General features: G+C 48.1%; 1 protein-coding gene across 1 annotated transcript in view; it reads left to right on the forward strand.

Moving 5' to 3' along the window:
- The window catches only part of NPHP4 (nephrocystin 4), a 1007060-nt gene that overhangs the window by 285003 nt on the left and 699580 nt on the right, over positions 1-22477 (forward strand). The window contains exon 7 of the mRNA XM_086921734.1: positions 154-290. Coding sequence (XP_086777860.1) covers positions 154-290 — 137 coding nt within the window. The remainder of the gene's footprint in view (positions 1-153; positions 291-22477) is intronic.

The following is a 22477-nucleotide window of genomic DNA, read 5'->3' on the forward strand; positions in this document are numbered from 1 at the left end:
CATATTATACATCTGGTGTCTAGGGCTGAAGTCAGGATCCAAAAATGTAACATATTCCGTTTTTTTACTAGCAATTACACTACCTTCATATTCTGCTGATACAGTTAATTTAGTGATGTTCTGAGTTTAAAAAAAGTATAAATTACTATGTAGGTGATGCGTTTCTGAAGCCTCGGCTGCAGAAGACCGTGACTTTGTACTTGGACAGATTGTCCTTCCATCTGTATCCGTCATTGGAGAAGTTTGAAGAAGAACTTCTGGAACTGCTGGACAGAGATCGTTTGCTGAAGGTACAAAAAATCTCAACTAAAGTGATTTCTTTTCATGGTCAAGATCATATTGAATTGCAGCGAATGCACATTGCCCCATATTTCTTGTGGCAGGTCTCAAACTTACACTGATGTTTGTTTATGAGCTATTTTATTGGACTTTTCAAATAAAAACACCAAACATCCACTGAAAGTACGTTAATTTGGCCCTTTTGGCACACTCGACAGGCAGGCGTAACTTAAAAGGCAATGTGTAAAGTATTTATGCAACACTTAAACAGTAAAACAGTTAAAGCACACACAAAAGGCAGCACACCTGGTTAGAAAAATATCTGAATTCAATTAGCAAAATAAGACAAAAATGACAAAAATTCAATAAGTAGATCCTGAGATATGCAATTTTAAAGATTTTTGATAAAATAGCGCATTAAAGCGCAAAGCACCAACTGTTCGCGCCAGACCGGGAAGAAGTCACAAGTTCAGCCAGACATGATGGAGCGTGGGCCAGCTACAGGGACCCACCTACGCCCACTGAACACAGTACCTTAAATCCTTGTGCACGGTCTGCACAGTGTTGCTTTGTGCCACCCAGCATCAGCATTTATACTTTGGTGCCCTGTTTCTGGAAGGTGGGAGAAGCTTCTAGACAGTGACTTTGAAGTGCAGAGAATCCCCTTCCTCCCCTGGCTCCAAACTGGCTGGAGTGATAATACAATGTTAGGCCTATTGTGTGGAGACAGGACACAGCCTATGCAGATGCAAATGGGGCTATGATTTGCCCCTGCTCCCCCCATCCAGCCAGTTTATGGCCCATTAAGGCCCATCAAGTCACTCGTAAACTCCCATTGTGTTTTGCTGTCTAGAGGGAGTGCCTAGCTGTCACCCACCTCAGATGTGTATTTACAGATGGGCAGAAGGCACAGAATGGTTAAAGTAAGAAAATGCCAACTTTCTAAAAGTGGCATTTTCAGACTTACAATTTAAATTCACAACTGATGGTTAAGTTGCATTTTAAGTTGCGAGTCCAGAGACACTAGACTTGATATGTCCATCTTTTCCTAATTGGAAATTACACTTATAAAATGTAATAAGGTAATCCCAATGTTAACCTATCGAAAAGGTAGGCCTTGCACTAGTGACAAACAAATTTAAGAGTTTTTCACTACTTGAACATGTAAAACGTAAAAGTGCATGTCCATCTTTTTAAATACACTACACCCTGCCACTAGTGCTGCCTAGTGCCTGCCATAGGGGTGACATGTATTAAAAAGGAAGGCTTGAGCCTGCCTGGCAAGAGGGTTAACTTGCCAGGTCGACATGGCAGTTTAAAACTGCACTCAGGCTATGCAATTGATTACCTGAGACATGTTTAGGTTTAAATCAGTTTTTATTGTTAGCTTTTGCTCATCACAACAATAAACTTGCCATCATGAGCGGTTCAATCCCCTTGAAATCACATGCATAGAGCGTACCTTTCCAACAATAACCCCTATCTACCCAACATCCCTCCCACCTCCTTTCCCGGTTACCAGTAGCAATATGAAGAAACAGAAAAGAACATTTCAGGCTGGTGTCACTCAGAGAGGGCCCTCCTTATCCTCAGCAGAAGCAGAGTCTGTGAGTCGTAATAACTGTAAGTAGTTGGGGCAGCTCAGTTCCCTAAATTCTTGAGAGAGCAGGGCTATGAATGGTTGCCATGTCACACTGGGCTGAGAGTAAGAATGAGCTTCTTCATTCACAGAATGAACTAGAGGCCCTGAAGTCAGCCTAGGTGTGTCAGTATAGTGGTGGTTCCCCAGAGTGCTAGAACTAGCCGAAGCAAGGCATATAGTTCAGTGATGAGGCGTTTGTCTGACCTTTTAGCAAGAAGCCATTTTTTGTATGACCTTAGTGGCCTCTAGGCTCCCTCTCTAACTGATGGGTGTAAGAGCCAGTGTCTGATCTGTAGATAATGGAACCTTTCATTCTCTGGGATGGAATCGTCCCTCTTGAGTATGCCAAAGGGAATGAGCCCATCCTGATTTCAAAAGGGCCCGCGGCCCGGCAGACGTCGTCGCACCAGGCTTGAAAGGTGGGCCCCACTCCGGACGCGAACGCGGGTTTATCGACCACCGGCATAAGGGGAGAGAAAAGAGTGGTTAGATTCCCCCTCAAGGTGCACGAGTCCCACACCATCACCGGTGAGCTCATGACTGGGGGATATGTGGAGACTGGGCACATGCTTACGCTGAAGAAATTGGATTTTCCAATGTGAGGTCCAGGATAGGGCCCTGTCCATGAATAGCCATTGTTTTTCTGACTCTGCTCTAGACCACTCAACCAGATACCGAACCTGGGCTGCCTGATAATAAAGAAGTAGACATGGCACTCTTAGTCCCCCGTCGGCAGGTAGGTGAGACCTCAGTTCCCTATGCATCTGAGGGCTCTTGCCCGTCCAGATAAAGTGATGTAGCGCGGGCTGTAGGGTGGGGATCGTGCCTGTTGGGGGAGTCGGAGGGCCTGAAAGAGGAAAACTATCTTAGGAGGATGGCCATCTTTAAGGCTGTAATGCGGCCCAATATAGACAGCGAGTAATGCCACCAGCGATCCAGCATGGCACACATTCACTTCACTAGTTCCCGATAGTTGAGGGTTTTCGTCCTCTCTTGAGTCGAGGCCAGCTGTACTCCCAGATATGGGATAGAGTCCGTTGCCCAGTGTAACGGATAGGCCTGCTGTAAAGAGGCCAGTGCGGCAGGCGGGACCGAGATGGTAAGGGCTTGCGACTTGTGGAGGTTCATACGGAAACCCGACGCCTCCCAAAACTCTCTCAGCTCCTCCAAGAAATGGGTTAGAGTCTCTCAGGGATCATCTAGCTTCACCAAAACATTGTCTGCGTGTAGACTGATCAAATGTTTCTTCCTGCCTTAGAGAACTATTCCCCGGTGAGATCTGAATCTTTGCGCGAAGGGCTCCATATATATCGCGAAGAGCAGAGGTGACAGGGAGCTACCCTGCCATGTGCCCCGGCATATCAGAAAACGCTCAGTGCCCCGACCACTCACCCGCACCAAGGCGACCGGGGTCCCATAGATGCTGAGGACACAAAACCGGAATCGCTCCCCCATGCCAAAGTGGGTGAACACCGCCTCCAGGTAGGGGAGAGTAGTTGCCCTTATGGTTAGGGCGGTCGACCTCAAATCTGGGGAACTGGGTTTGAGTCTCGGCAATGACGCTGAACATCCTGTGATCCTCAGCAAATCACTTAATCTCCCTGTGCCTAACAAAAATGTATGTGTCCTCGTTTAATGGAACTGATGCTATGTAAAGGGCTCTGATACCCGATTCGGGTCAAGTTCGCGCCATATAAAACTCTGTAAAATAAGAAATAAGGTAGGGCCAGTGAATGCAGTCAAATGCCTTCTTGGCATCGACAGAGAGCAGCATAGTTGTGCCCTCTCTGCGGTTGGCTTTATCTATGAAGTGGAGTAGTCGCTTTGTATTATGGATGCACTATCTCTGCGGAGTAAAGCCTGTCTGATCGGGGGCTACAAGGCCCTGCATGAAGGGGTTGAGATGGGCAGCCAAAATCCACATAAATAATTTCGCATCCACATTCAACAGTGAAATGGGGTGATAATTTGCATAGTCATCTGTCTTTTCCAGGCTTGGGGATGACTATAATGGCCGCCTCCTGGATCAAGGGTGGGAGGGTGGCCGCATTCGAGATGGAGTTTAAGAGCTTTGTGAGGACAGGAGCTAGAAGGTTTTATAAAAGCCCGATAAGACCCCGTTGGGGCCTGGGGACCTAAGAGGTTTCTGTCTGAATATGATGGTTATGACCTCCTCTATGCATATCGGACTGTCAAGAGACTGCCTGCGCTTAAGTCAGTCGGGTTGTAGTCGTGGTACGGAGGTAGTGAGTCAGATTCTCAGGGGGCAGAGACTCCTCCGAGAATAGGGTTTCGTACATTTCTGAACTGGGCTGCTACCTCCTTCAACCGTCTCCTCTCCTCTGGATAGCAGAGATTCAACCCTCAAGGGTTGCCTCTAGGTTTGGAGCTTGTTAACCAGGATCATCCTGCACATAGAAGGAATATTTTAGTCGCAAGAGGGAATAGTCGGCTGTAAGTCCATTCCTGGCAACTGTTTCCTGGTGGCTTCTAGCTGACGCCAAATCCTTAGAGCTCCTGTGTGGTGATGGATATGTTCCAGTTTGCGCACCTGTCCCTGAAGTTCTGCCTTCTTTGACCTTCCCTAGATTGCTCACCGAAGAGAGAGCTAGTAGCTCACCCCAGATAACTGTCTTCAGGGTATCCCAAAGAACGAACACAGGTGTGTCGGGGGGTATTGTTAAGAGTAAGATAATCAGTGACAGCCCTTTGAGCTGTCTCACTATCTCCGGTCTCTAAAGTAATGTCTTCCTAAGTCTCCATTGCTGGGGCGGATCCCTCAGCAGGGGGGTGTGCAGCTCAAGAAGAAACGTGAGTGGCCAGAGAGGGATCTCGGTTCAAAATGCTCTGACTGGACAGTCGCTGGTGTTCCCTGAAACCCAGGAAGTAATCATAGCTGGCATAAGATTTGTGCACATGTAAATAGAAGGTGTAGTCACCGGTATGGGGATGCAGTACCCTTCACAAGTCACAGACCCATCTCCCTCAACCAGGCTGTGCTCTCATCTGCGAATGCCCCTTCGCGTCCCTCCCTGTGGGCTTAGCGATCCATATCGTTATTGAACACCACATGAAGTCGCCCCCTATCCAGATTAATCAGTCCTGTGAGGTGAGGATATCCTCTATGGCTGTCCGAAGGAAATGTTCCTGGCCCTCGACAGGGGCATAAAGAGAGGCTAAAGTGAGTATGTCGGTGCCCAGCCGTACGCTATAGTAAATGTCCCTTGAGTTCCAACAGTTTGTTACCAACCGTCCTCCAGAAGTTACACACAACCAAAATGGCCACCCTTTCTGCCTTTCGGCCCATTGAGGAAAAAAAAATTTGGTGCAGGAGTGCCCTAGATTTTATCCTGTACCAATCTCCTGCGAGCAGATGGGTCTCCTGGAGAATGCAGATGTCTGTGCCTGGTACTCTCCAGATATGAGAGGACGGCCTGCCTCTTGACAGGGTTGTTAAGTCCCTTCACATTCAGGGAGATCGCTTTCAAGGAGTCACCTATGGTCTGAGGGTGAATGCGTGTCTGTGCTAGAGTCCCCAGCCTAAAGACCTGTCGCACCCCGTGCTGTAAGCTAGTGTGGAAGGAACCCCCTGGGTGTGGAGGCATCAACATGCATAGCATTAGAATCGTAGGCTCTGGTACCCCTGCAACAACCCCAACATGAAACAGAACTGAAACAAAAAGTTAAGGAAAGAACAAGAACAGAGTCTCTGGCAAGGGGAAGACATCTGGTGAGGCCAATGGCACACCAGAAAGTAGTAGACAAATTGGGGTCCATGGTTGTCAGCTGGCAGAGGCCTGTTTGGAGCCCCTGATGCCTTTCAATGAGGCCCTTATGAACATCCTTCTGGGCACTTGGTCCAAGCCCAATTCAGGTGTTCCTGTAGACAGGATGATTGCCAGATGCCACCTCCCGGCCCCGGGTGACCTAATTTTCCTCTCTTCCCATCCTACTCCAGAGAGTTTGGTAGTCCAAGCATCAACGTGCAAAGCAGAATCCCCTAACACACCACCTGATAGGGAATCCAAGAAGCTGGACCACCTTGGGAAGAAGATGCTTCCTCCAGCTTTGGACTGCGGTCGGTGAACCCTGCATGTCTATTGGGCCATTACTCCCACTCAGTGTGGAACACAATTGCGCAGGTGCTGCCACAGTGCACAGAGGAAGCCCAGGCCGTGCTCTCCTGTGCTGTTGCCGAAGGGAGGGACGCAGCGAAGTTCGCCATCCGGTATGGGCTGGACACCACCGACTCACTGGGCAAGTCGATTTCCACGTCAGTAGCACTGTGACGCTGCTTCTGGTTGAGGTTCACTGGCTTTTCGGGTGATGTCCAAGTAACGCTTTTGGACATGCCATTTGATGGCCGTCGCCTGTTTGGTGACAAGCCAGACAACGCGCTTGAGCGCTTTAAGGATTCAAAGCCAAGACCAGATTCTTAGGCCTCGCTTCCACCTCCCGCTCAACTCAGTCTGCTTTTCGCCCCTCAGGTGCCCCACAGGCCTGCGCAAGCTGTCCTGCCACTGCATGGCCGGTAATGTGGATCGCAGCGCCGTGGTTCAGGGGGCCAGCGGGCGGGCCAGTCCACCAGAGCCCCCTCTGCAGCAGCCTACAAACCCTCCTAGTCCGGCCTTTCAGGCCCATCAATCGCCAGTGGCCTTCAGGATTCGCTATCACCTCCCCCACTGGCTCAACATCACGTTGGACAGGTGGGTTTTGCAGATAATACGAAGGGGCTACCCCTCCCCTTCGAAACTACCCCTCCATCCATGCCACCTCAATTTCATCACATATCAGAGGATCACCTGGCCCTTCTCCAGCAGGAATTTACGGCTCTCTTGGCCAAGGGAGCTATCAAGCGAATTCCTGTCCCAGAAGTAGGTCGTGATTGCTATTCCCACTTCTTTCTGGTGCCCAAGAAGGAAAAGGGCCTGCGTCCTACCTTGGGTCTCAGGAACGTCAACCGCTTCCTCCGGAAGGAGAAGTTCAAAATGTTGACACTGGCTCAGGTCCTGTCTGACCTTGACCTGGAGACTGGATGGTCGCGTTGGACTTGCAGGATGCTTATTTTCACATCACCATCCTGCCTGCCCAATGGCGTTACCCACAGTTCACGGTAGGCCACAAGCACATTCAGTTTACCATGCTCCACTTTGGCCTTACCAGGGCCCCTTGGGTGTTCACAAAAGTGATGGCGATGGTCGCAGCTCATCTGCCCAGATCAGGGGTTCCAGCCTTCCCCTATCTCGACGACTGACTGTTGAAGGCAGGCTCGCCCCAGCCAGACTGTCGTCTCCCACCTCCAGACTACGGCGGACCTCCTGCATTCGCTGGGGTTCACTATCAATGTGCCAAAGTCACACCTGACTCCCTCTCAGAAGCTTCTTTTCATCGGAGCGGTTCTGGATATGACACAGTTTTGGGTTTATCCTCCAGAGCAGCGATTCCGGGATATTTGGGCTATGATTCTGATCTTTCAGACTCTATCCCGGGTGTCGTCAGACTGACCCTGAGGCTGCTGGGCTTCATGGCCTCTTGCATCCTGCTGGTGGATCATGCCAGATGACATATGCCGGCTCTGCTGTGAGACCTGAAGTTCCAGTGGGCACAGCATCAGGGGAATCTGTCTGATTACATCCAGATCTCAGAGGGCACTGCTCGACCATTGCAGTGGTGGCTCACGAACCAGGATTGGGTCAATGGCAGATCCTCTCCCTTCCCCAACCAGAGTTTACAGTGGTGACGGATGCATCGCTTCTGGGGTGGGGCGACCACATGGGAGAGGCCGCGATCAGGGCCTCTGGTCTCCGGCTGAGTCTGGGCTCCACATCAACCCTCTGGAGCTTCGGGTGATTCGTCTTGCACTAAAGGCATTCCTTCCCTCTGTCCGGGGTAGAGTAGTGCGGGTGTTCCCGGACAACACCACCGCCATGTGGTACTGCAACAAACAGGGCGGGTGGGGTTGTGGACCCTGTGTCAAGAGGCTCTTCGCCTTTGGACATGGCTGGAACATCAGGGCATAGCCCTTGTGGTTCAACACCTGGCAGGTTCTCTGAACCCCAGAGCCGACGGACTCAGCCGCAGGTGCATGATGGATCACGAATGGCGTCTTCACTTGGAGATGGTACAAGGTCTCTTTCAGTAGTGGGGAGATCCTTGGTTAGATCTATTCCCCACTGAAGAGAACGCACAATGTCAGCAGTTCTGCGTGTTGGAATTTCCAAGCCAGCACTCGCTAGGTGATGCTGTTCATCGCAAGTGGGGTTACTGTCTTCTATACGCCTTTCCGCCTATACCACTTCTGCCCAGAGTGCTGAAGAAGATCAAGCTCGACCAGGCCCAAGTCATTCTTGTGGCTCCCGATTGGGCACGAAGAGACCTGTATCCCGAGCTGTTACACATGGCCGTCGATCCTCCGATCAGACTGCCTCTTCAGGAGGATCTTCTGTTGCAGCAGCAGGGAACGGTCCTCCACCTGAACCTGTTCTGCCTCTACCTCCTTGCGAGTAGAATGAGCACCGGCAGTTGACTGCTTTCGACCTACCTCCCGAAGTCTGTAACGTTATCTTGGCAGCCAGGCGTCCCTCCACTAAAACAGTATTCGCCTGCAGATGGAACACATTTGTGGCATAGTTCACAGCAAAGGCTGTGGATCCTCTTTCCGCCCTTTTTTCTGAGGTTCTCTTGCTCCTCCTTTCTTTGGCCCAGCTCTGGGCACTCTTAAGGGCTATCGCTCAGCCATTTTAGCCTTTCTTAGGCTTCATGATCAACCTTCTCTTTTCAAGTCCCCTATTGTAAATAGATTCCTTAAGGGCATTACTCATCTCTTCCCTCCTTTTCCTTTCGTAATACCCACAGTGGGACTTGAACTTCTTTCTGATGTATCATATGTGTGCTCCCTTTGAGCCACTACATAATTGTCCTCTCAGACTTTTAACTTTGAAAACTGCCTTCTTGGTTGCCATCATCTCTGCTCGCAGGGTGAGTGAGCTTCAAGCCTTTTCTTCTAAACCTCCTTTCCTGGCTGTTCATCCAGACAAAGTTGTCCTTTGCACTAGGCCTTCTTTCCTTCCCAAAGTGGTTACCTCTTTCCACATAGGACAGACCATCACGTTTCCCACCTTCTGAAAGAGCGGCAGCATTGTCTGGATCCAAAACATTCGCTTTCCTTCTATCTGGATCGCACAGGACAATTCCGGGTGGATGACCAACTCTTTGTTGGCTACGTGGGAGCCAAGAAAGGTTGGGCAGTACAAAAACAGACCATCTCTCAATGGGTTGTTTTTTGTATAAAAATCTGCTATTCCATGGCGAAAAAGGAACCTCCAGTAGGGTTGCGTGCCCGTTCCACCAGTGCAGCGGCAGCTACTACTGATTTGGGACGTGGAGTCCATCTTCATGACATCTGCCAGGCCGCTACTTGGGCTTCACTGCACACGTTTACCAAACATTACTGCCTGGACAGCGAAGTCCGGAGAGGCAGCTTCTTTGGCCGTTCGGTTCTCCAGGATTTTCTGGTGTGAACTTGGTTTGCAGACCCACCTCCGGGGTTGATATTGCTGGGGTATCTATTCTAAGGTGAGGAATCCATAACTAATTATCTCTTGCAGATGAAAAAGTTACTTACCTTTGGTAACTATATATCTGTAAGAGACATAGATTAGTTATGGATTCCTCACCGCCCCACCCACCCTCCCCGTTCTGCGAACTGAGTTCTAGAGTAACGGTCTCCCTTTCAGGGCCCTAGTTTTCATGCGCGAGTGGTCAGTGTCTTGCATGGCTCTGTGCTTCTGGCATGGAACATCTTGTAAAGAACTGATGTCAGCGGGCGAGGGCGGCGTCTAAGTAGATGCTGCAACGTCATTCCGGCTACTGCAATGCCAATGACGAACCCGGAGTCGACCGACGCCACCTATCGACGTGCAGGGGTACTGCTGAGGAAACAATACCCCTGATCCAGTCTGACGCCTGGGGGTAATTCTAAGGTGAGGAATCCATAATTAATCCATGTCTCTTACAGATATATTGTTACCGAAGGTAAGTAACTTGTTCAACAGCCACAGACTATTACATTGTTCCTAATCCAGTACAGTTTATAAATGCACAGATAATTTACTGTCTATTTCATCCAGAGGAACAACGTTTGTTTCTAAAGATACAATGATAAAAGGTCCAGCATTCAGAACTGGGTTCTGGACAAAAACCAAAGACCTTGAGCTGAAAGTAGTATACTCCAAATATCAAATGTTCTTCGGTGTTCTGCATTCAAGTCATCAAATGTTACGCATTCAAATAATCAAATATTGTGCATTAAAGTGTTCCAATAATCAAGCGTATTGCACTACCATGAAATGGTATATTATTGATGCTTGTATCCTTGCCAATGGCCATTCTGCTTTTCTGGGATGTGTAGTCCTTTCGCAGATCTAGATGAAAACAAAAGGCTTCCGAAAAAACATAAAGGTCTCTGACAGATCCATATCCTAGCATCTGTATGTGTCTACACATAGGGCATACCCACCAGCCAAGTCCTCTCCCATAACAATTGCACCAGTGCTGGCTTTTCTTGCCTCACTTACATGTCAGACACAATGGGTTCAGGAGCATAGCGGACTACATGTCCACCACAACAAATTCCTTAACATGCGGAGCTAGGAGGCTAGATCTGCCTGTTCTAACATGAAAGTTGAGTCCTTTGGAGAACAAAACCTATTCTGCTCGAATACTTTTTTGCACTGTTGTGTTGATCCTAGCGCTTGTTCTGAATGTTTTAGGCTGGTGTAGGTTTTCGTTCAGGAGCATAGCGGACTACATGTCCACCACAACAAATTCCTTAACATGCGGAGCTAGGAGGCTAGATCTGCCTGTTCTAACATGAAAGTTGAGTCCTTTGGAGAACAAAACCTATTCTGCTCGAATACTTTTTTGCACTGTTGTGTTGATCCTAGCGCTTGTTCTGAATGTTTTAGGCTGGTGTAGGTTTTCGTCTGGGTAGTCTCTTATACAGTCCCAACCTAATCTAGTAGACCTATATTCTGATTCTGATTCTCCTCTGAACCATGGTCGAATCCAACTCCCATGTTGTGCAGATAGTAGTTGAGTACTACAGCACCACCTATTGAATGAGCGATAGCCTATATAGAATAAGAGACTTCATCTGTATTTGGGATCACAATAAATTCTACCAGTAATGTAGGAAGCACAATGGATGACTTAATGGATTTCTCGGGATAGCACTTTAAACCTGAACATGCATAGTTCACATTCCTGTGATCTCAAATCCTTTGACCACCTGTACCAGGCCTCCAAGGACAGTTCCTGCTTTCTAACTTGGAACCCTAGCTTAATTTGTGTTTGTGATGGTGACCTTGCTGTATGCAAAGTGACATCTTTCCTCATAGATGCCTGGATCAATTTACCACATATCTAGTCTCTCTGTGAGACATGCCCAAACCTTAATTGTGCAATCATAAATAAATAAGGTGTGCTATTTAAAAAGAAAATAAGAGTTTGTGTTGTTCAGACCGACCTTATGCTACATCTGCTGGGACTGATGCCCGCCAAATAGCTGTTAAAGCAATGTGGGTAATGTCATACATAAACCATTGCCACATTTTGCTTGGAGCCCAACCACCATACTTTGTCAGGACCTCCTCCATCAAAGATAAAGCAGCGTCTTTAGCTTTCGTATGATGTGTACCTTTCTGAGACATGTCTGGATGCTACAGGGGCCAACTTGTACCCATCTGAGACATGTCGGGCTGCTGTATTGCCACATGCTTGTGCAGAGACTGATTTTTTTGTTAGATTTCTTCACAGAGTGATTCAATATTTGGCAAAGAAGCTCTTTGCCACTTTATTTCCTAGTTCTTAGGTGACTGCTTTTATATTTTTGCATTTGTCTTTTTCATTTGCCTTGACATCTACCCTTAAGTTCAGACTAGAAACTTTTCAAGATATAAGTAGGATGAAGTTACTTTCATGATGATTCCATTACTCTTCGTCCGTAAGCTTGTTCCCATTATCAATGCCCTCCCACCAATCCTCCCAGCCACCATTCAAAACAAACACTCATTTACTTGTGTTTTTTTTCCACGAAAGGATGCCTTAGATGCAGGGTTGGAGCGTGGCACTTTTGACACATGCAGCAACAGAGGCAATGTTCTAGTCCTGGCACCAGGTGACCAGTAAGAGCTTATAGACTAGGAGTAACATAGTCACCATAAAGGACCATATTTTGCGGTCGCAAATGGGACATCGGCTCGTTGGTGACCGCAAAATTGGTCTGCCCCATGTACAAACCCTATTTTGCAAGTCGTTAACCTATTATTTACTCACAAAATAGGGTCTGCGACTCGCTAATGAAGTGGCGTGCCAAGGGCGTCCCTTCCAAATAGAGAGTCTCACTTAAATATATGATTGTTTTGCGACCAATACTCGCAGTTTACCACCTACTTCAAGTTGGTGGTAAGCCACTCACAAACGGGAAGGATTTCCCAGGGGACCCCTTCCCCTTTGTGAGGGTGTGCAAAAATAGGACCACTGCCTGCTCTTAAAAAATGAAAGAGAAACGTTTCATTTTTCTTTTTTAAATGCAGGCTGTTTTCCTTTGAGGAAACTGGGCTGCATTTTTTTTTAAACTGCTTTATTTGAAAAGCAGTCACAGACATAGTGATCTGCTGACCCCAGCAGGCCACCATCCCTGAGAGTGCTAACCATTCCTAGCGGGGTCTCAAATTACACCTGCCTCATGAATATTAATGAGGTAGGCAATTTGCAACCCCATTAGGAATTGCTAACAGTGTCTGAGACACTATTGTAAATTACATTATGTGAGTCGCAAATTGCGAGTGGCAAAGCGACGCAATTTGAGATTCGCAAATTGTAAGGGTCGTACATCTTGCCCCCTATGTAGTAGAGCTATCCTCCGCTTTCCCTGCTAACAGAAATTTGCATACAGTGTATTTGAACAAACTTATACAATTCTGTCTCTGAATGAAAGTGGAGGATACCTCTATTGAGAGAACAGAGCAGTGGATAATGAATTTTTTCTCTTAAAAAGCCTTGGAGCCCTTCACTGGCAAACAGACCAAGTGCCACTTCATCACTGATACCAGTTAGAACAGATCTGCAGTTATCCTAAGGACTGTTTCGTCAATGCAATTTAAATTAGAATTGACTTGGTAGAGTGGATACCGTACATTTAAATGAGTGTTGTGTGACTGCAGTCAGATAATAGCATGTCCCTCGCTGTATGGGATGGTTTCATTTTATGGTTTGGTTACCGGTCCAGTAAGTAGCCATTAGCAGTGTGTTGTTCATCTTGCTGAGCCCCGTCTTTTCTCCTCTGGTACAAGTAACACACGTCAGATATGCCATTAAAATACCATAAAGCTGTGCTATCCTCCTTGAGACGTTCAGTCACATTATAAGACAAGTGAGCACTTTGCAGGAATTGTTGTCACCTGTAACACTCAATTGTTGCTGAATACTCATCCATCACAGGCTGAATTTAAAAAGGAATAACATGATCTGGCGACTTTTGAGAAACGTGAATTAATACAAACTCAAGTTTATTGCTAATTCAAATGGAAAAAAAGATATGTTTATGTTGAAAATGGCCCTTTCTGCGAGGTCACCTCTAAACCTTTTTCCTTCCTCCTCCCCTTTTTGTTCGTTTTATGACTCGGGCACTTTACTACTTCTAACCAGTGCTAAGGTGTATAGGCTTTCAGCTTAGCAACATTGGCTTATCCACAATTTGCATACTTAATTTACTTATAAGTCACTAGTAAAGTGCAATTCATGTGCACCCACTTTAGTATCCCTTTAAACATGTCTCCGGCCTGCCCTTTCAGAGCCAGTGTGGGCAGTTTTAGACTGCTATGTCGACCTGGCAAGATAAACCTCTTGCCAGGCCCAAGCCTTCCTTTATAGTACATATAAGTCACCCCTAAGGTAGGCCCTGGACAGTCCAGGGCAGAGTGCAGTGAATTTAAAAAGTAGGACACATGCTCTTAAGTTTTACTTGTGCTGATAGTGAAAAACTCTTACATTTTTTTTCATAACTACACGGCCATCTCCAAAATAGGGTAACATTGGGAACACATTTCATAAGTGTCATTTCCAATTGGGAAGAGATAAGACCTCCAAGTTGGGTGTCTCTGTTATCACAATTCAAAATCACAATTTATGGTAAAGTCGGATTTTACATTGCAATTCTGAAAATGTAACTTTTAGAAAGTTGACATTTTCTTACTTTAGCCATTTGGTGCCTGCTGCCTATCTTTCCTTGCATGTCTGGGGTGGGCGACTGCTGGGCTTTGTGCATTCCCCTAGACAGCCACACACAATGGGAACTTAGGTCTGTGACCTGACGGGCCTTCCTGGCAGGATGGGAGGCAAGAGCGGGGCACAGCCTCCTTTACACCTGAATAGGCGGTGTCCTGTCCATTCACAAAAGCTGCATAACCCCCTGTAGTGAGTCTGGAGCCAGGGCAGAAAGGACAGAGACTCTGTGCATTTCAAAGACATGTCTTTGTAGTCTCCCCCACTTCAAAGGCACAAATGGGTATAAGTACTGGACCTCAGACATCACCCTTTCAGTATATTTCTGGACCTGTGGATACTCTGCCAGGATGAAGGACTACTGTGCTGCTGTGAGGATTGCCACTCTGCTGGACTACTGCTCTGCAGGAACTGCTGCCTTGCTGTGCTGACCTGCTGCCTGCTGCCCTCTTGCCTGGGGAACAAGAACTGGACCCAGAACCCATCTGGAACCCAGGACCCCAGAGTGACTCAAAGGGCTAATCTGCAGGCCTCCTGATCTCGGCCTCATCTACAGAACGGCTGCCCACAACTCCTGGACCTGTCTTTAACGAGCTCCGGACCTGCAAAAGGCACCTCTTAGGTCCTGGGCCCTTGGAAGCACTTGTTTTGCTCTTTAAGTCAAGCTTTTGGTCTCTGTCCGAACGTAAATGGGCCCATTTGCCCCGGGACCTCGTTGCTCGCACAGGAATCGAGGGCGAGCGGCCGCATGTTCGTTTCTTTACACAGCAAATATTGTCTGTCGCAAAGCTCCAACCTGTCTGTCTGCAATGACTGGCTGGTTCTTCGCACCCCACTTAGCGTCGAGAGCGACGCTCTCCTTGTTCCCGGCAAACTTCTTCCCCACCAACGTGACTCTTACCACAAAACTTGATGAGGTTAAACTTCGGTGAGACTAATATGGGACTATTTTCGACCCGCTCTCCATCGCGGCAGGCCTAAATGTTTGGATTTGACCTGGTCCAGCGCAACCAGATATCCCTGGTTAGTGCTTTACACTTCTAAGCGATATTTCATAGCTTATTCTTTAAAAAGATACAACTCCGGTTCTACTTACTGGATTTTCGTCGTTTTGATCTTGTTTTATTTATAAAATGTACTCAATTTTTTTTACCTGGTATGGAGTCTTTTTGTGTGCCATTTTCACTGGCTTACACTTTGAAGTGTTGCACAAATACTTTACACATTGCCTCTAAAGTTAAGCCTAACTGCACTGTGCCAGGCTACCAGAGGATGAGCACAGGTGAATTTAGGGTGTGTTTGTGACTTAACCTGACTAAGATTATGTTACTGCTTGAGCAGGGCTTATGGCCCAGTCAACCTGGAACCCAATTTCTAACAATTTACATTTGTGACATATTGGTCTTCCCTTAAACATTAAAACGAGCGTACGCTATTTCAGAAATGAATTATGTTATTAATGTGTTCCTTACTGTCATTGAGTTTCGGATGTTGCTATAAAAAAAGTACTTATTTCGGTTTAATTTTATTTTGGCTTTTTGATCGTTTGGGCAACCCTCTTTTTGGGACTAGCTTGATTGTGCTATTCTCACAACCAATTATTACCAGTCTTTCAAAATGTGCATAGAAAGGGCTTAGACACCGCCTTGAGCAGTATCATGCTGTCAAGTGCACCATTCCACCTCTTATGAAATACTTGATTTGCAGTGCTTGCAGGGGCGTAACACAGGCCCCCGCAGCCCCCGCATTGCGGGGGGGCCTCGTGCTCCAGGGGGCCCCTCAGGCCCCCTCGTTTCATAAAGAAGAAGATTTTTTTAAGGGGGGGGCCCCTGGCCTCCAGGGGACCCCTCCCCGAGCCAGCAAGCAAGCCTCTCCAAGTCTGCTTGGTTGCGCATGCGCACCCCCGGGCCCCAGCCGGGCCTCTGCATAATTCAATAGTGAGCGGTGGCGCGCAGTTGTCTCTGCAGGCATGTCTGCACGTCAGGGTGGGCCGGGCATTCTGGTGGGGGCCTTGTGACCATTGAGCAGCTCAATTAAAAGTGCGTGTGCAGCGTGCCCGGCCAGCCAGAGACTCCGTACTGAGAAGGACTTTCACTGTGCGGTCAGCAGGCATAATTTAGCCTTGCCCAGGTGCCTACTCCGAAGACGTTTGTCGACTTTCAAACTGATGTTACAAGTAAGTTGGTTTTCGAAATTCAATTAATGGACTGCGTTTGGAAACAAATAGCTGAGCAACAAAGACAGTCTGAAATGTCAGGTAATCCTTCTGGGCTTTCTGTGCCTATATATTGCCCAGTACATCAGGTTACACACCTCCTCTTGACCTCCTTGTGCATTACACCGAATACCGGGAAAGGGTGAGAAGTTTTCTACAAAAATGTTTGCATTAAAATAAAATCAAGCGAACTTGGCAAATTATAGCCGTTTAAAAAAAAAAAAGATTTGTGTTTTGTTTTCGTGTTTGAACAGATAGTTGAAACAGATAATTGCAGTCTCTTAGCATGTCAGGGCGGGGTCTGAGGAATGAGGGTCTGAGTCCAGTGAGGGTCAGAGTCCAGTGAGGGTCAGGGTGGGGCCTGGGGTCTGAGGGATGAGAGGTCTGAGTCCAGTGAGGGTCAGTGCGGGGCCTGGGGTCTGAGGGATGAGGGTCCGAGTCCAGTGAGGGTCAGGGCGGGGCTAGGCCTGGGGTCTGAGGATTGAGAGGTCTGAGTCCAGTGAGGGTCAGGGCGGGGCCTGGGGTCTGAGGGATGAGAGGTCTGAGTCCAGTGAGGGTCAGGGTGGGGCTAGGCCTGGGGTCTGAGGGATGAGAGGTCCGAGTCCCGTGAGGGTCAGTGCGGGGCCTGGGGTCTGAGGGATGAGGGTCTGAGTCCAGTGAGGGTCAGGGCGGGCTAGGCCTGGGGTCTGAGGGATGAGAGGTCTGAGTCCAGTGAGGGTCAGGGTGGGGCTAGGCCTGGGGTCTGAGGGATGAGAGGTCTGAGTCCAGTGAGGGTTAGTGTGGGGCTAGGCCTGGGGTCTGAGGGATGAGAGGTCTGAGTCCAGTGAGGGTCAGGGCGGGGCCTGGGGTCTGAGGGATGAGGGTCTGAGTCCAGTGAGGGTCAGGGCGGGCTAGGCCTGGGGTCTGAGGGATGAGAGGTCTGAGTCCAGTGAGGGTCAGGGGGGGGGCTAGGCCTGGGGTCTGAGGGATGAGGGTCTGAGTCCAGTGAGGGTCAGGGTGGGGCTAGGCCGGGGGTCTGGCTGAGGGATGAGGGTCTGAGTCCAGTGAGGGTCAGGGTGGGGCTAGGCCTGGGGTCTGAGGGATGAGAGGTCTGAGTCCAGTGAGGGTCAGGGTGGGGCTAGGCCGGGGGTCTGGCTGAGGGATGAGAGGTCTGAGTCCAGTGAGGGTCAGGGTGGGGCTAGGCCGGGGGTCTGGCTGAGGGATGAGAGGTCTGAGTCCAGTGAGGGTCAGGGTGGGGCTAGGCCTGGAGTCTGAGGGATGAGAGGTCTGAGTCCAGTGAGGGTCAGGGAGGGCCTGGGGTCTGAGGGATGAGGGTCTGAGTCCAGTGAGGGTCAGGGTGGGGCCTGAGGGATGAGGGTCTGAGTCCAGTGAGGGTCAGGGCGGGACTAGGCCGGGGGTCTGGCTGAGGGATGAGAGGTCTGAGTCCAGTGAGGGTCAGGGTGGGGCTAGGCCGGGGGTCTGGCTGAGGGATGAGAGGTCTGAGTCCAGTGAAGGTCAGGTCAGGGCGGGGCTTGGGGTCAGAGTCCAGTGAGGGTCAGGGCGGGGCGTGGGGTCTGGCTGATGGATGAGAGGTCGGAGTCCAGTGAGGGTCAGGGTGGGGCTAGGCCTGGAGTCTGAGGGATGAGATGTCTGAGTCCAGTGAGGGTCAGGGAGGGCCTGGGGTCTGAGGGATGAGGGTCTGAGTCCAGTGAGGGTCAGGGTGGGGCCTGAGGGATAAGGGTCTGAGTCCAGTGAGGGTCAGGGCGGGGCTTGGGGTCTGGCTGAGGGATGAGGGCTCTGAGTCCAGTGAGGGTCAGGGTGGGGCTAGGCCGGGGGTCTGGCTGAGGGATGAGAGGTCTGAGTCCAGTGAGGGTTAGGGTGGGGCTAGGCCGGGGGTCTGGCTGAGGGATGAGAGGTCTGAGTCCAGTGAAGGTCAGGGCGGGGCTTGGGGTCTGAGTCCAGTGAGGGTCAGGGAGGGCCTGGGGTCTGAGGGATGAGGGTCTGAGTCCAGTGAGGGTGAGGGTGGGGCCTGAGGGATGAGGGTCAGAGTCCAGTGAGGGTCAGGGCGGGGCGTGGGGTCTGGCTGATGGATGAGAGGTCGGAGTCCAGTGAGGTTCAGGGTGGGGCTAGGCCTGGAGTCTGAGGGATGAGAGGTCTGAGTCCAGTGAGGGTCAGGGAGGGCCTGGGGTCTGAGGGATGAGGGTCTGGGTCCAGTGAGGGTCAGGGTGGGGCCTGAGGGATGAGGGTCTGAGTCCAGTGAGGGTCAGGGCGGGGCTTGGGGTCTGGCTGAGGGATGAGGGCTCTGAGTCCAGTGAGGGTCAGGGTGGGGCTAGGCCGGGGGTCTGGCTGAGGAATGAGAGGTCTGAGTCTAGTGAGGTTCAGGGCGGGGCTTGGGGTCTGAGTCCAGTGAGGATCAGGGCGGGGCTAGGCCTGGGGTCCGGCTGACGGATGAGGGTCTGAGTCCACTGAGGGATAGGGCTGGGCTTGGGGTCCGGAGTGTGGGGGGCCCCCTCCATGTACATTGCAGGGGGGCCCCCTCAAGTATCGTTACGCCACTGAGTGCTTGATGGTCTATTTTTCATCCGACGGATGCATTGTATATAGAAAGCAATCATTGTTTGTGTTTTTTCTCCGTAGCTGGCTTTTTAAAAGGCTTTAACTTGGACTCAAATTTCAAGCGAAAACAGTCTGTCCTGTCCTCCCTCGAGGTAGTTCCATATCCTCCATCGACTGTAGTCAGTCTAAATGTCTGATGAGAAAGTAACTGATGGGTTGGGGTTGGATAATAGGATCTATAAAATAAGATTAACACTCACTGCAGATGGGACCAGTCATTATCTTTTTTATGTCATATCCCAACATATTAAAAACCTCAGGTGTTCATGCTTTTCGTCTAGTGGATTTATTCATACTGTCTGGTTTAAAAATCCATTTTTACACAATGCAATGTCCAGCGTTTACTAAATCTCTCACTATGATTAATGTTCTCGGTACACTGTGATTAGGATCTTTTCATTTAACTGCAAGCTTGGTGTGTGCCTCGCGCCTACACACCGCCATTTCAGGAGAAACAGATAAACATGGAAGCGGCCGGAAAAGGTTCAGCTGGCAAAAACAAAAACAGATAATTGCAAAGATAGACATAAATATATTGCCAAGGTACATGTAGTTGACGGATGGTGCCTTCGATAGCATCATCAGTGTGGCTCCTCGCATGTAAAATGCCTCCTACAGCTCACAGGTGCAGACAAGTCGACACTGAGGAATATAACCTGTAGGCCGGAGTGCAATGATTATGGTCAGCTCACAGTTAAAGATGCAGAGGCTATGCAGCACGTAAACTGCATCCTAAAGCCAGATGGACTTGTGTTACTTTTGTCTAGTATGAATTCCGGAGAGAGGCAATCAAAGAACATATGATTACTTGTCCAACATGGATTAGCCATGTTCATATGATTACTTGTCTTGCATGGATTAGTGATGTTCATATGATTACTTGTCCTGCATGGATTATCCATGTTCATATGATTACTTGTCCAGTATGGATTATCCATGTTCATATGATTACTTGTCCAGCATTGATTAGCCATATTCATATGATTACTTGTCCTGCATGGATTAGTCATGTTCATATGATTACTTGTCCAGTATGGATTATCCATGTTCATATGATTACTTATCCAGCATGGGTTAGCCATGTTCATATGATTACTTGTCCAGCATGGATTAGCCATGTTCATATGATTACTTGTCCTGCATGGATTAGCCATGTTCATATGATTACTTGTCCAGCATGGATTAGCCATGTTCGTATGATTACTTGTCCATTATGGATTAGCCATGTTCATATGATTATTTGTCCAGCATGGATTAGCCATGTTCGTATGATTACTTGACCAGCATGGATTAGCCATGTTCGTATGATTACTTGTCCAGCATGGATTAGCCATGTTCATATGATTACTTGTCCAGTATGGATTAGCCATGTTCGTATGATTACTGGTCCAGCATGGGTTAGCCATGTTCATATGATTATTTGTCCAGCATGGATTAGTCATGGTCATATGATTACTTGTCCAGTATGGATTATCCATGTTCATATGATTACTTGTCCAGCATGGATTAGACATGTTCATATGATTACTTGTCCAGCATGGATATCCATGTTCATATGATTACTTGTCCAGCATGGATTAGCCATGTTCGTATGATTACTTGTCCAGCATGGATTAGCCATGGTCATATGATTACTTATCCAGCATGGATTAGTCATGTTTATTTGGAAGTCTACGGTATACCAAGTTTAATCTTTAGTAATAGGTATTTTTCCTCAAGAGAACGGTGCATATTGAGTTTACTGAATAATTTGAATTTTCCTGTGTATGATCCAGGGAACAGTAATTTGCTGCTTAATTGCAGACCAACATTGTAACGCATTTATTGGGAGGACTTATTTCAACTAATCATTATTTACGGAGTCATCATCAGGAATGGATCATTGGGCTTATTCACTAAAAACAAGGCCTTGTTAAAAAGTCCATCAGCACATAGTTACATGAAGGTTTGTATTATTTTTTAAATTAGAAAGTGTATTAAAAAATGTATTAAAGATGATTTTAAATAAGAGAATATCGAATTACGTTAGTAGAAGCAGTACACGTACCGGAGTCCTAAATTCATGGTGTAGAAATGCTAATTTAATCTAGTACTTGCCTTCAGATAGAACACAAATCGTTGACGTATCACCACCAGTACATATCTAATTATGGGCAGCATATATTGCACCTATTACCCCTACTGAGTATCTTCCATTTGGTTTGCTCTATGCTTACACACCTTCACACTAAAGTGATCTTCACAAAGTAGGGCTTTGCGTTGCATACATTTTGGTTGTGGTCTGCTAAATGTACTAGTGGCCCCACTGGGCTGATCGCTTCTCGGCCACATTCAGAGTAGACCAATGTTTTCACGCCTGGGATTATCTGGTCGAAAAATACCCAACACACTAATCCTGGGTAATACAGACACAAAGACCTGGAGCCTTATGAGGTGCTGTAGGCAGCGTCTCCACCCAGTCCCCATCCACCCTATTCATGAATAAAGATGAGCAGCTAATTCCCCCCAAACATTCCCTCACTTAATCTGCCATCTCCCCACCAACCACACCACCCTCAAAACAGCCACCTCTCACATTTACCAGAAGCTCAGGGCTTTGGGACCATTATTTCCTCTAGAAGGAGGAGATCATGTGGTGGAATTAGACCTGGTATTCGTAAATGTGCTAGTTACTCTCAATTCCCGGCCCTCCATAGCCGGTACATAAATCTGGGGAACTCTTAATAAGGCCTCAGTCGTATATTGCTTATCATGTGGCTAAAGAAATAGTCAGTGTTGTGGGATTTGGAATATTTGCTGCCCTCGTGTATTTGTGGTGGGATCTGGGTTTGCTTTGGGTGACCATGTAGTATGGTACATCAGATGTAGACAGACCTCTTTTAATATCCTTTGTAGTCACAGAACCCACACTCAATCATTGTTTGCATAGAGCAGCAGACAGTTTAGAAAAGAAAGCAAAGTCCCAAGTCATTGACTGCAAAGGCTGACAGCAGAAGGGTGAACAGCACAATCCTCAAATTCACAAGGGAAACGCAGTTAGTCTTATGCACAGGCGACCACCATGAAGCAGCAAGACTATCAAAGGTCAAATGTCATGTCTTGAACGAGAATCTGACCGACTGAATTTTTTGGCCTGCAGCACATTTAATTGCCGGGCATGTAGTTAAAAAAATGTCGGCATTAATGCCGGTGGTGTCTGGAAGTCCGGCCCTGGATAAAGGCTTTACACCGCAAAGGGTCTCTTGCTAGATAGATATATAGTGGCTCTTGACGTCTTGCACTTGCGTGTATGGGTGTTTTTTAATTTATGGTTTGAAGTTTGTGAAATTATTCCATACGGCTTTGTATTTGCATAATGGCAATCAGTGGGCATTCTTGAGGCATTGTTTTTTGTGTCAATCTTTTGAGATCTGGCTTTGTCTTCTCTGCGTTTATTTCAAACAAGACTACGCCATGACATG

Source organism: Lissotriton vulgaris, chromosome 5 (assembly GCF_964263255.1).
Source record: "Lissotriton vulgaris chromosome 5, aLisVul1.2, whole genome shotgun sequence".
Taxonomy (NCBI): Eukaryota; Metazoa; Chordata; class Amphibia; order Caudata; family Salamandridae; genus Lissotriton; species Lissotriton vulgaris.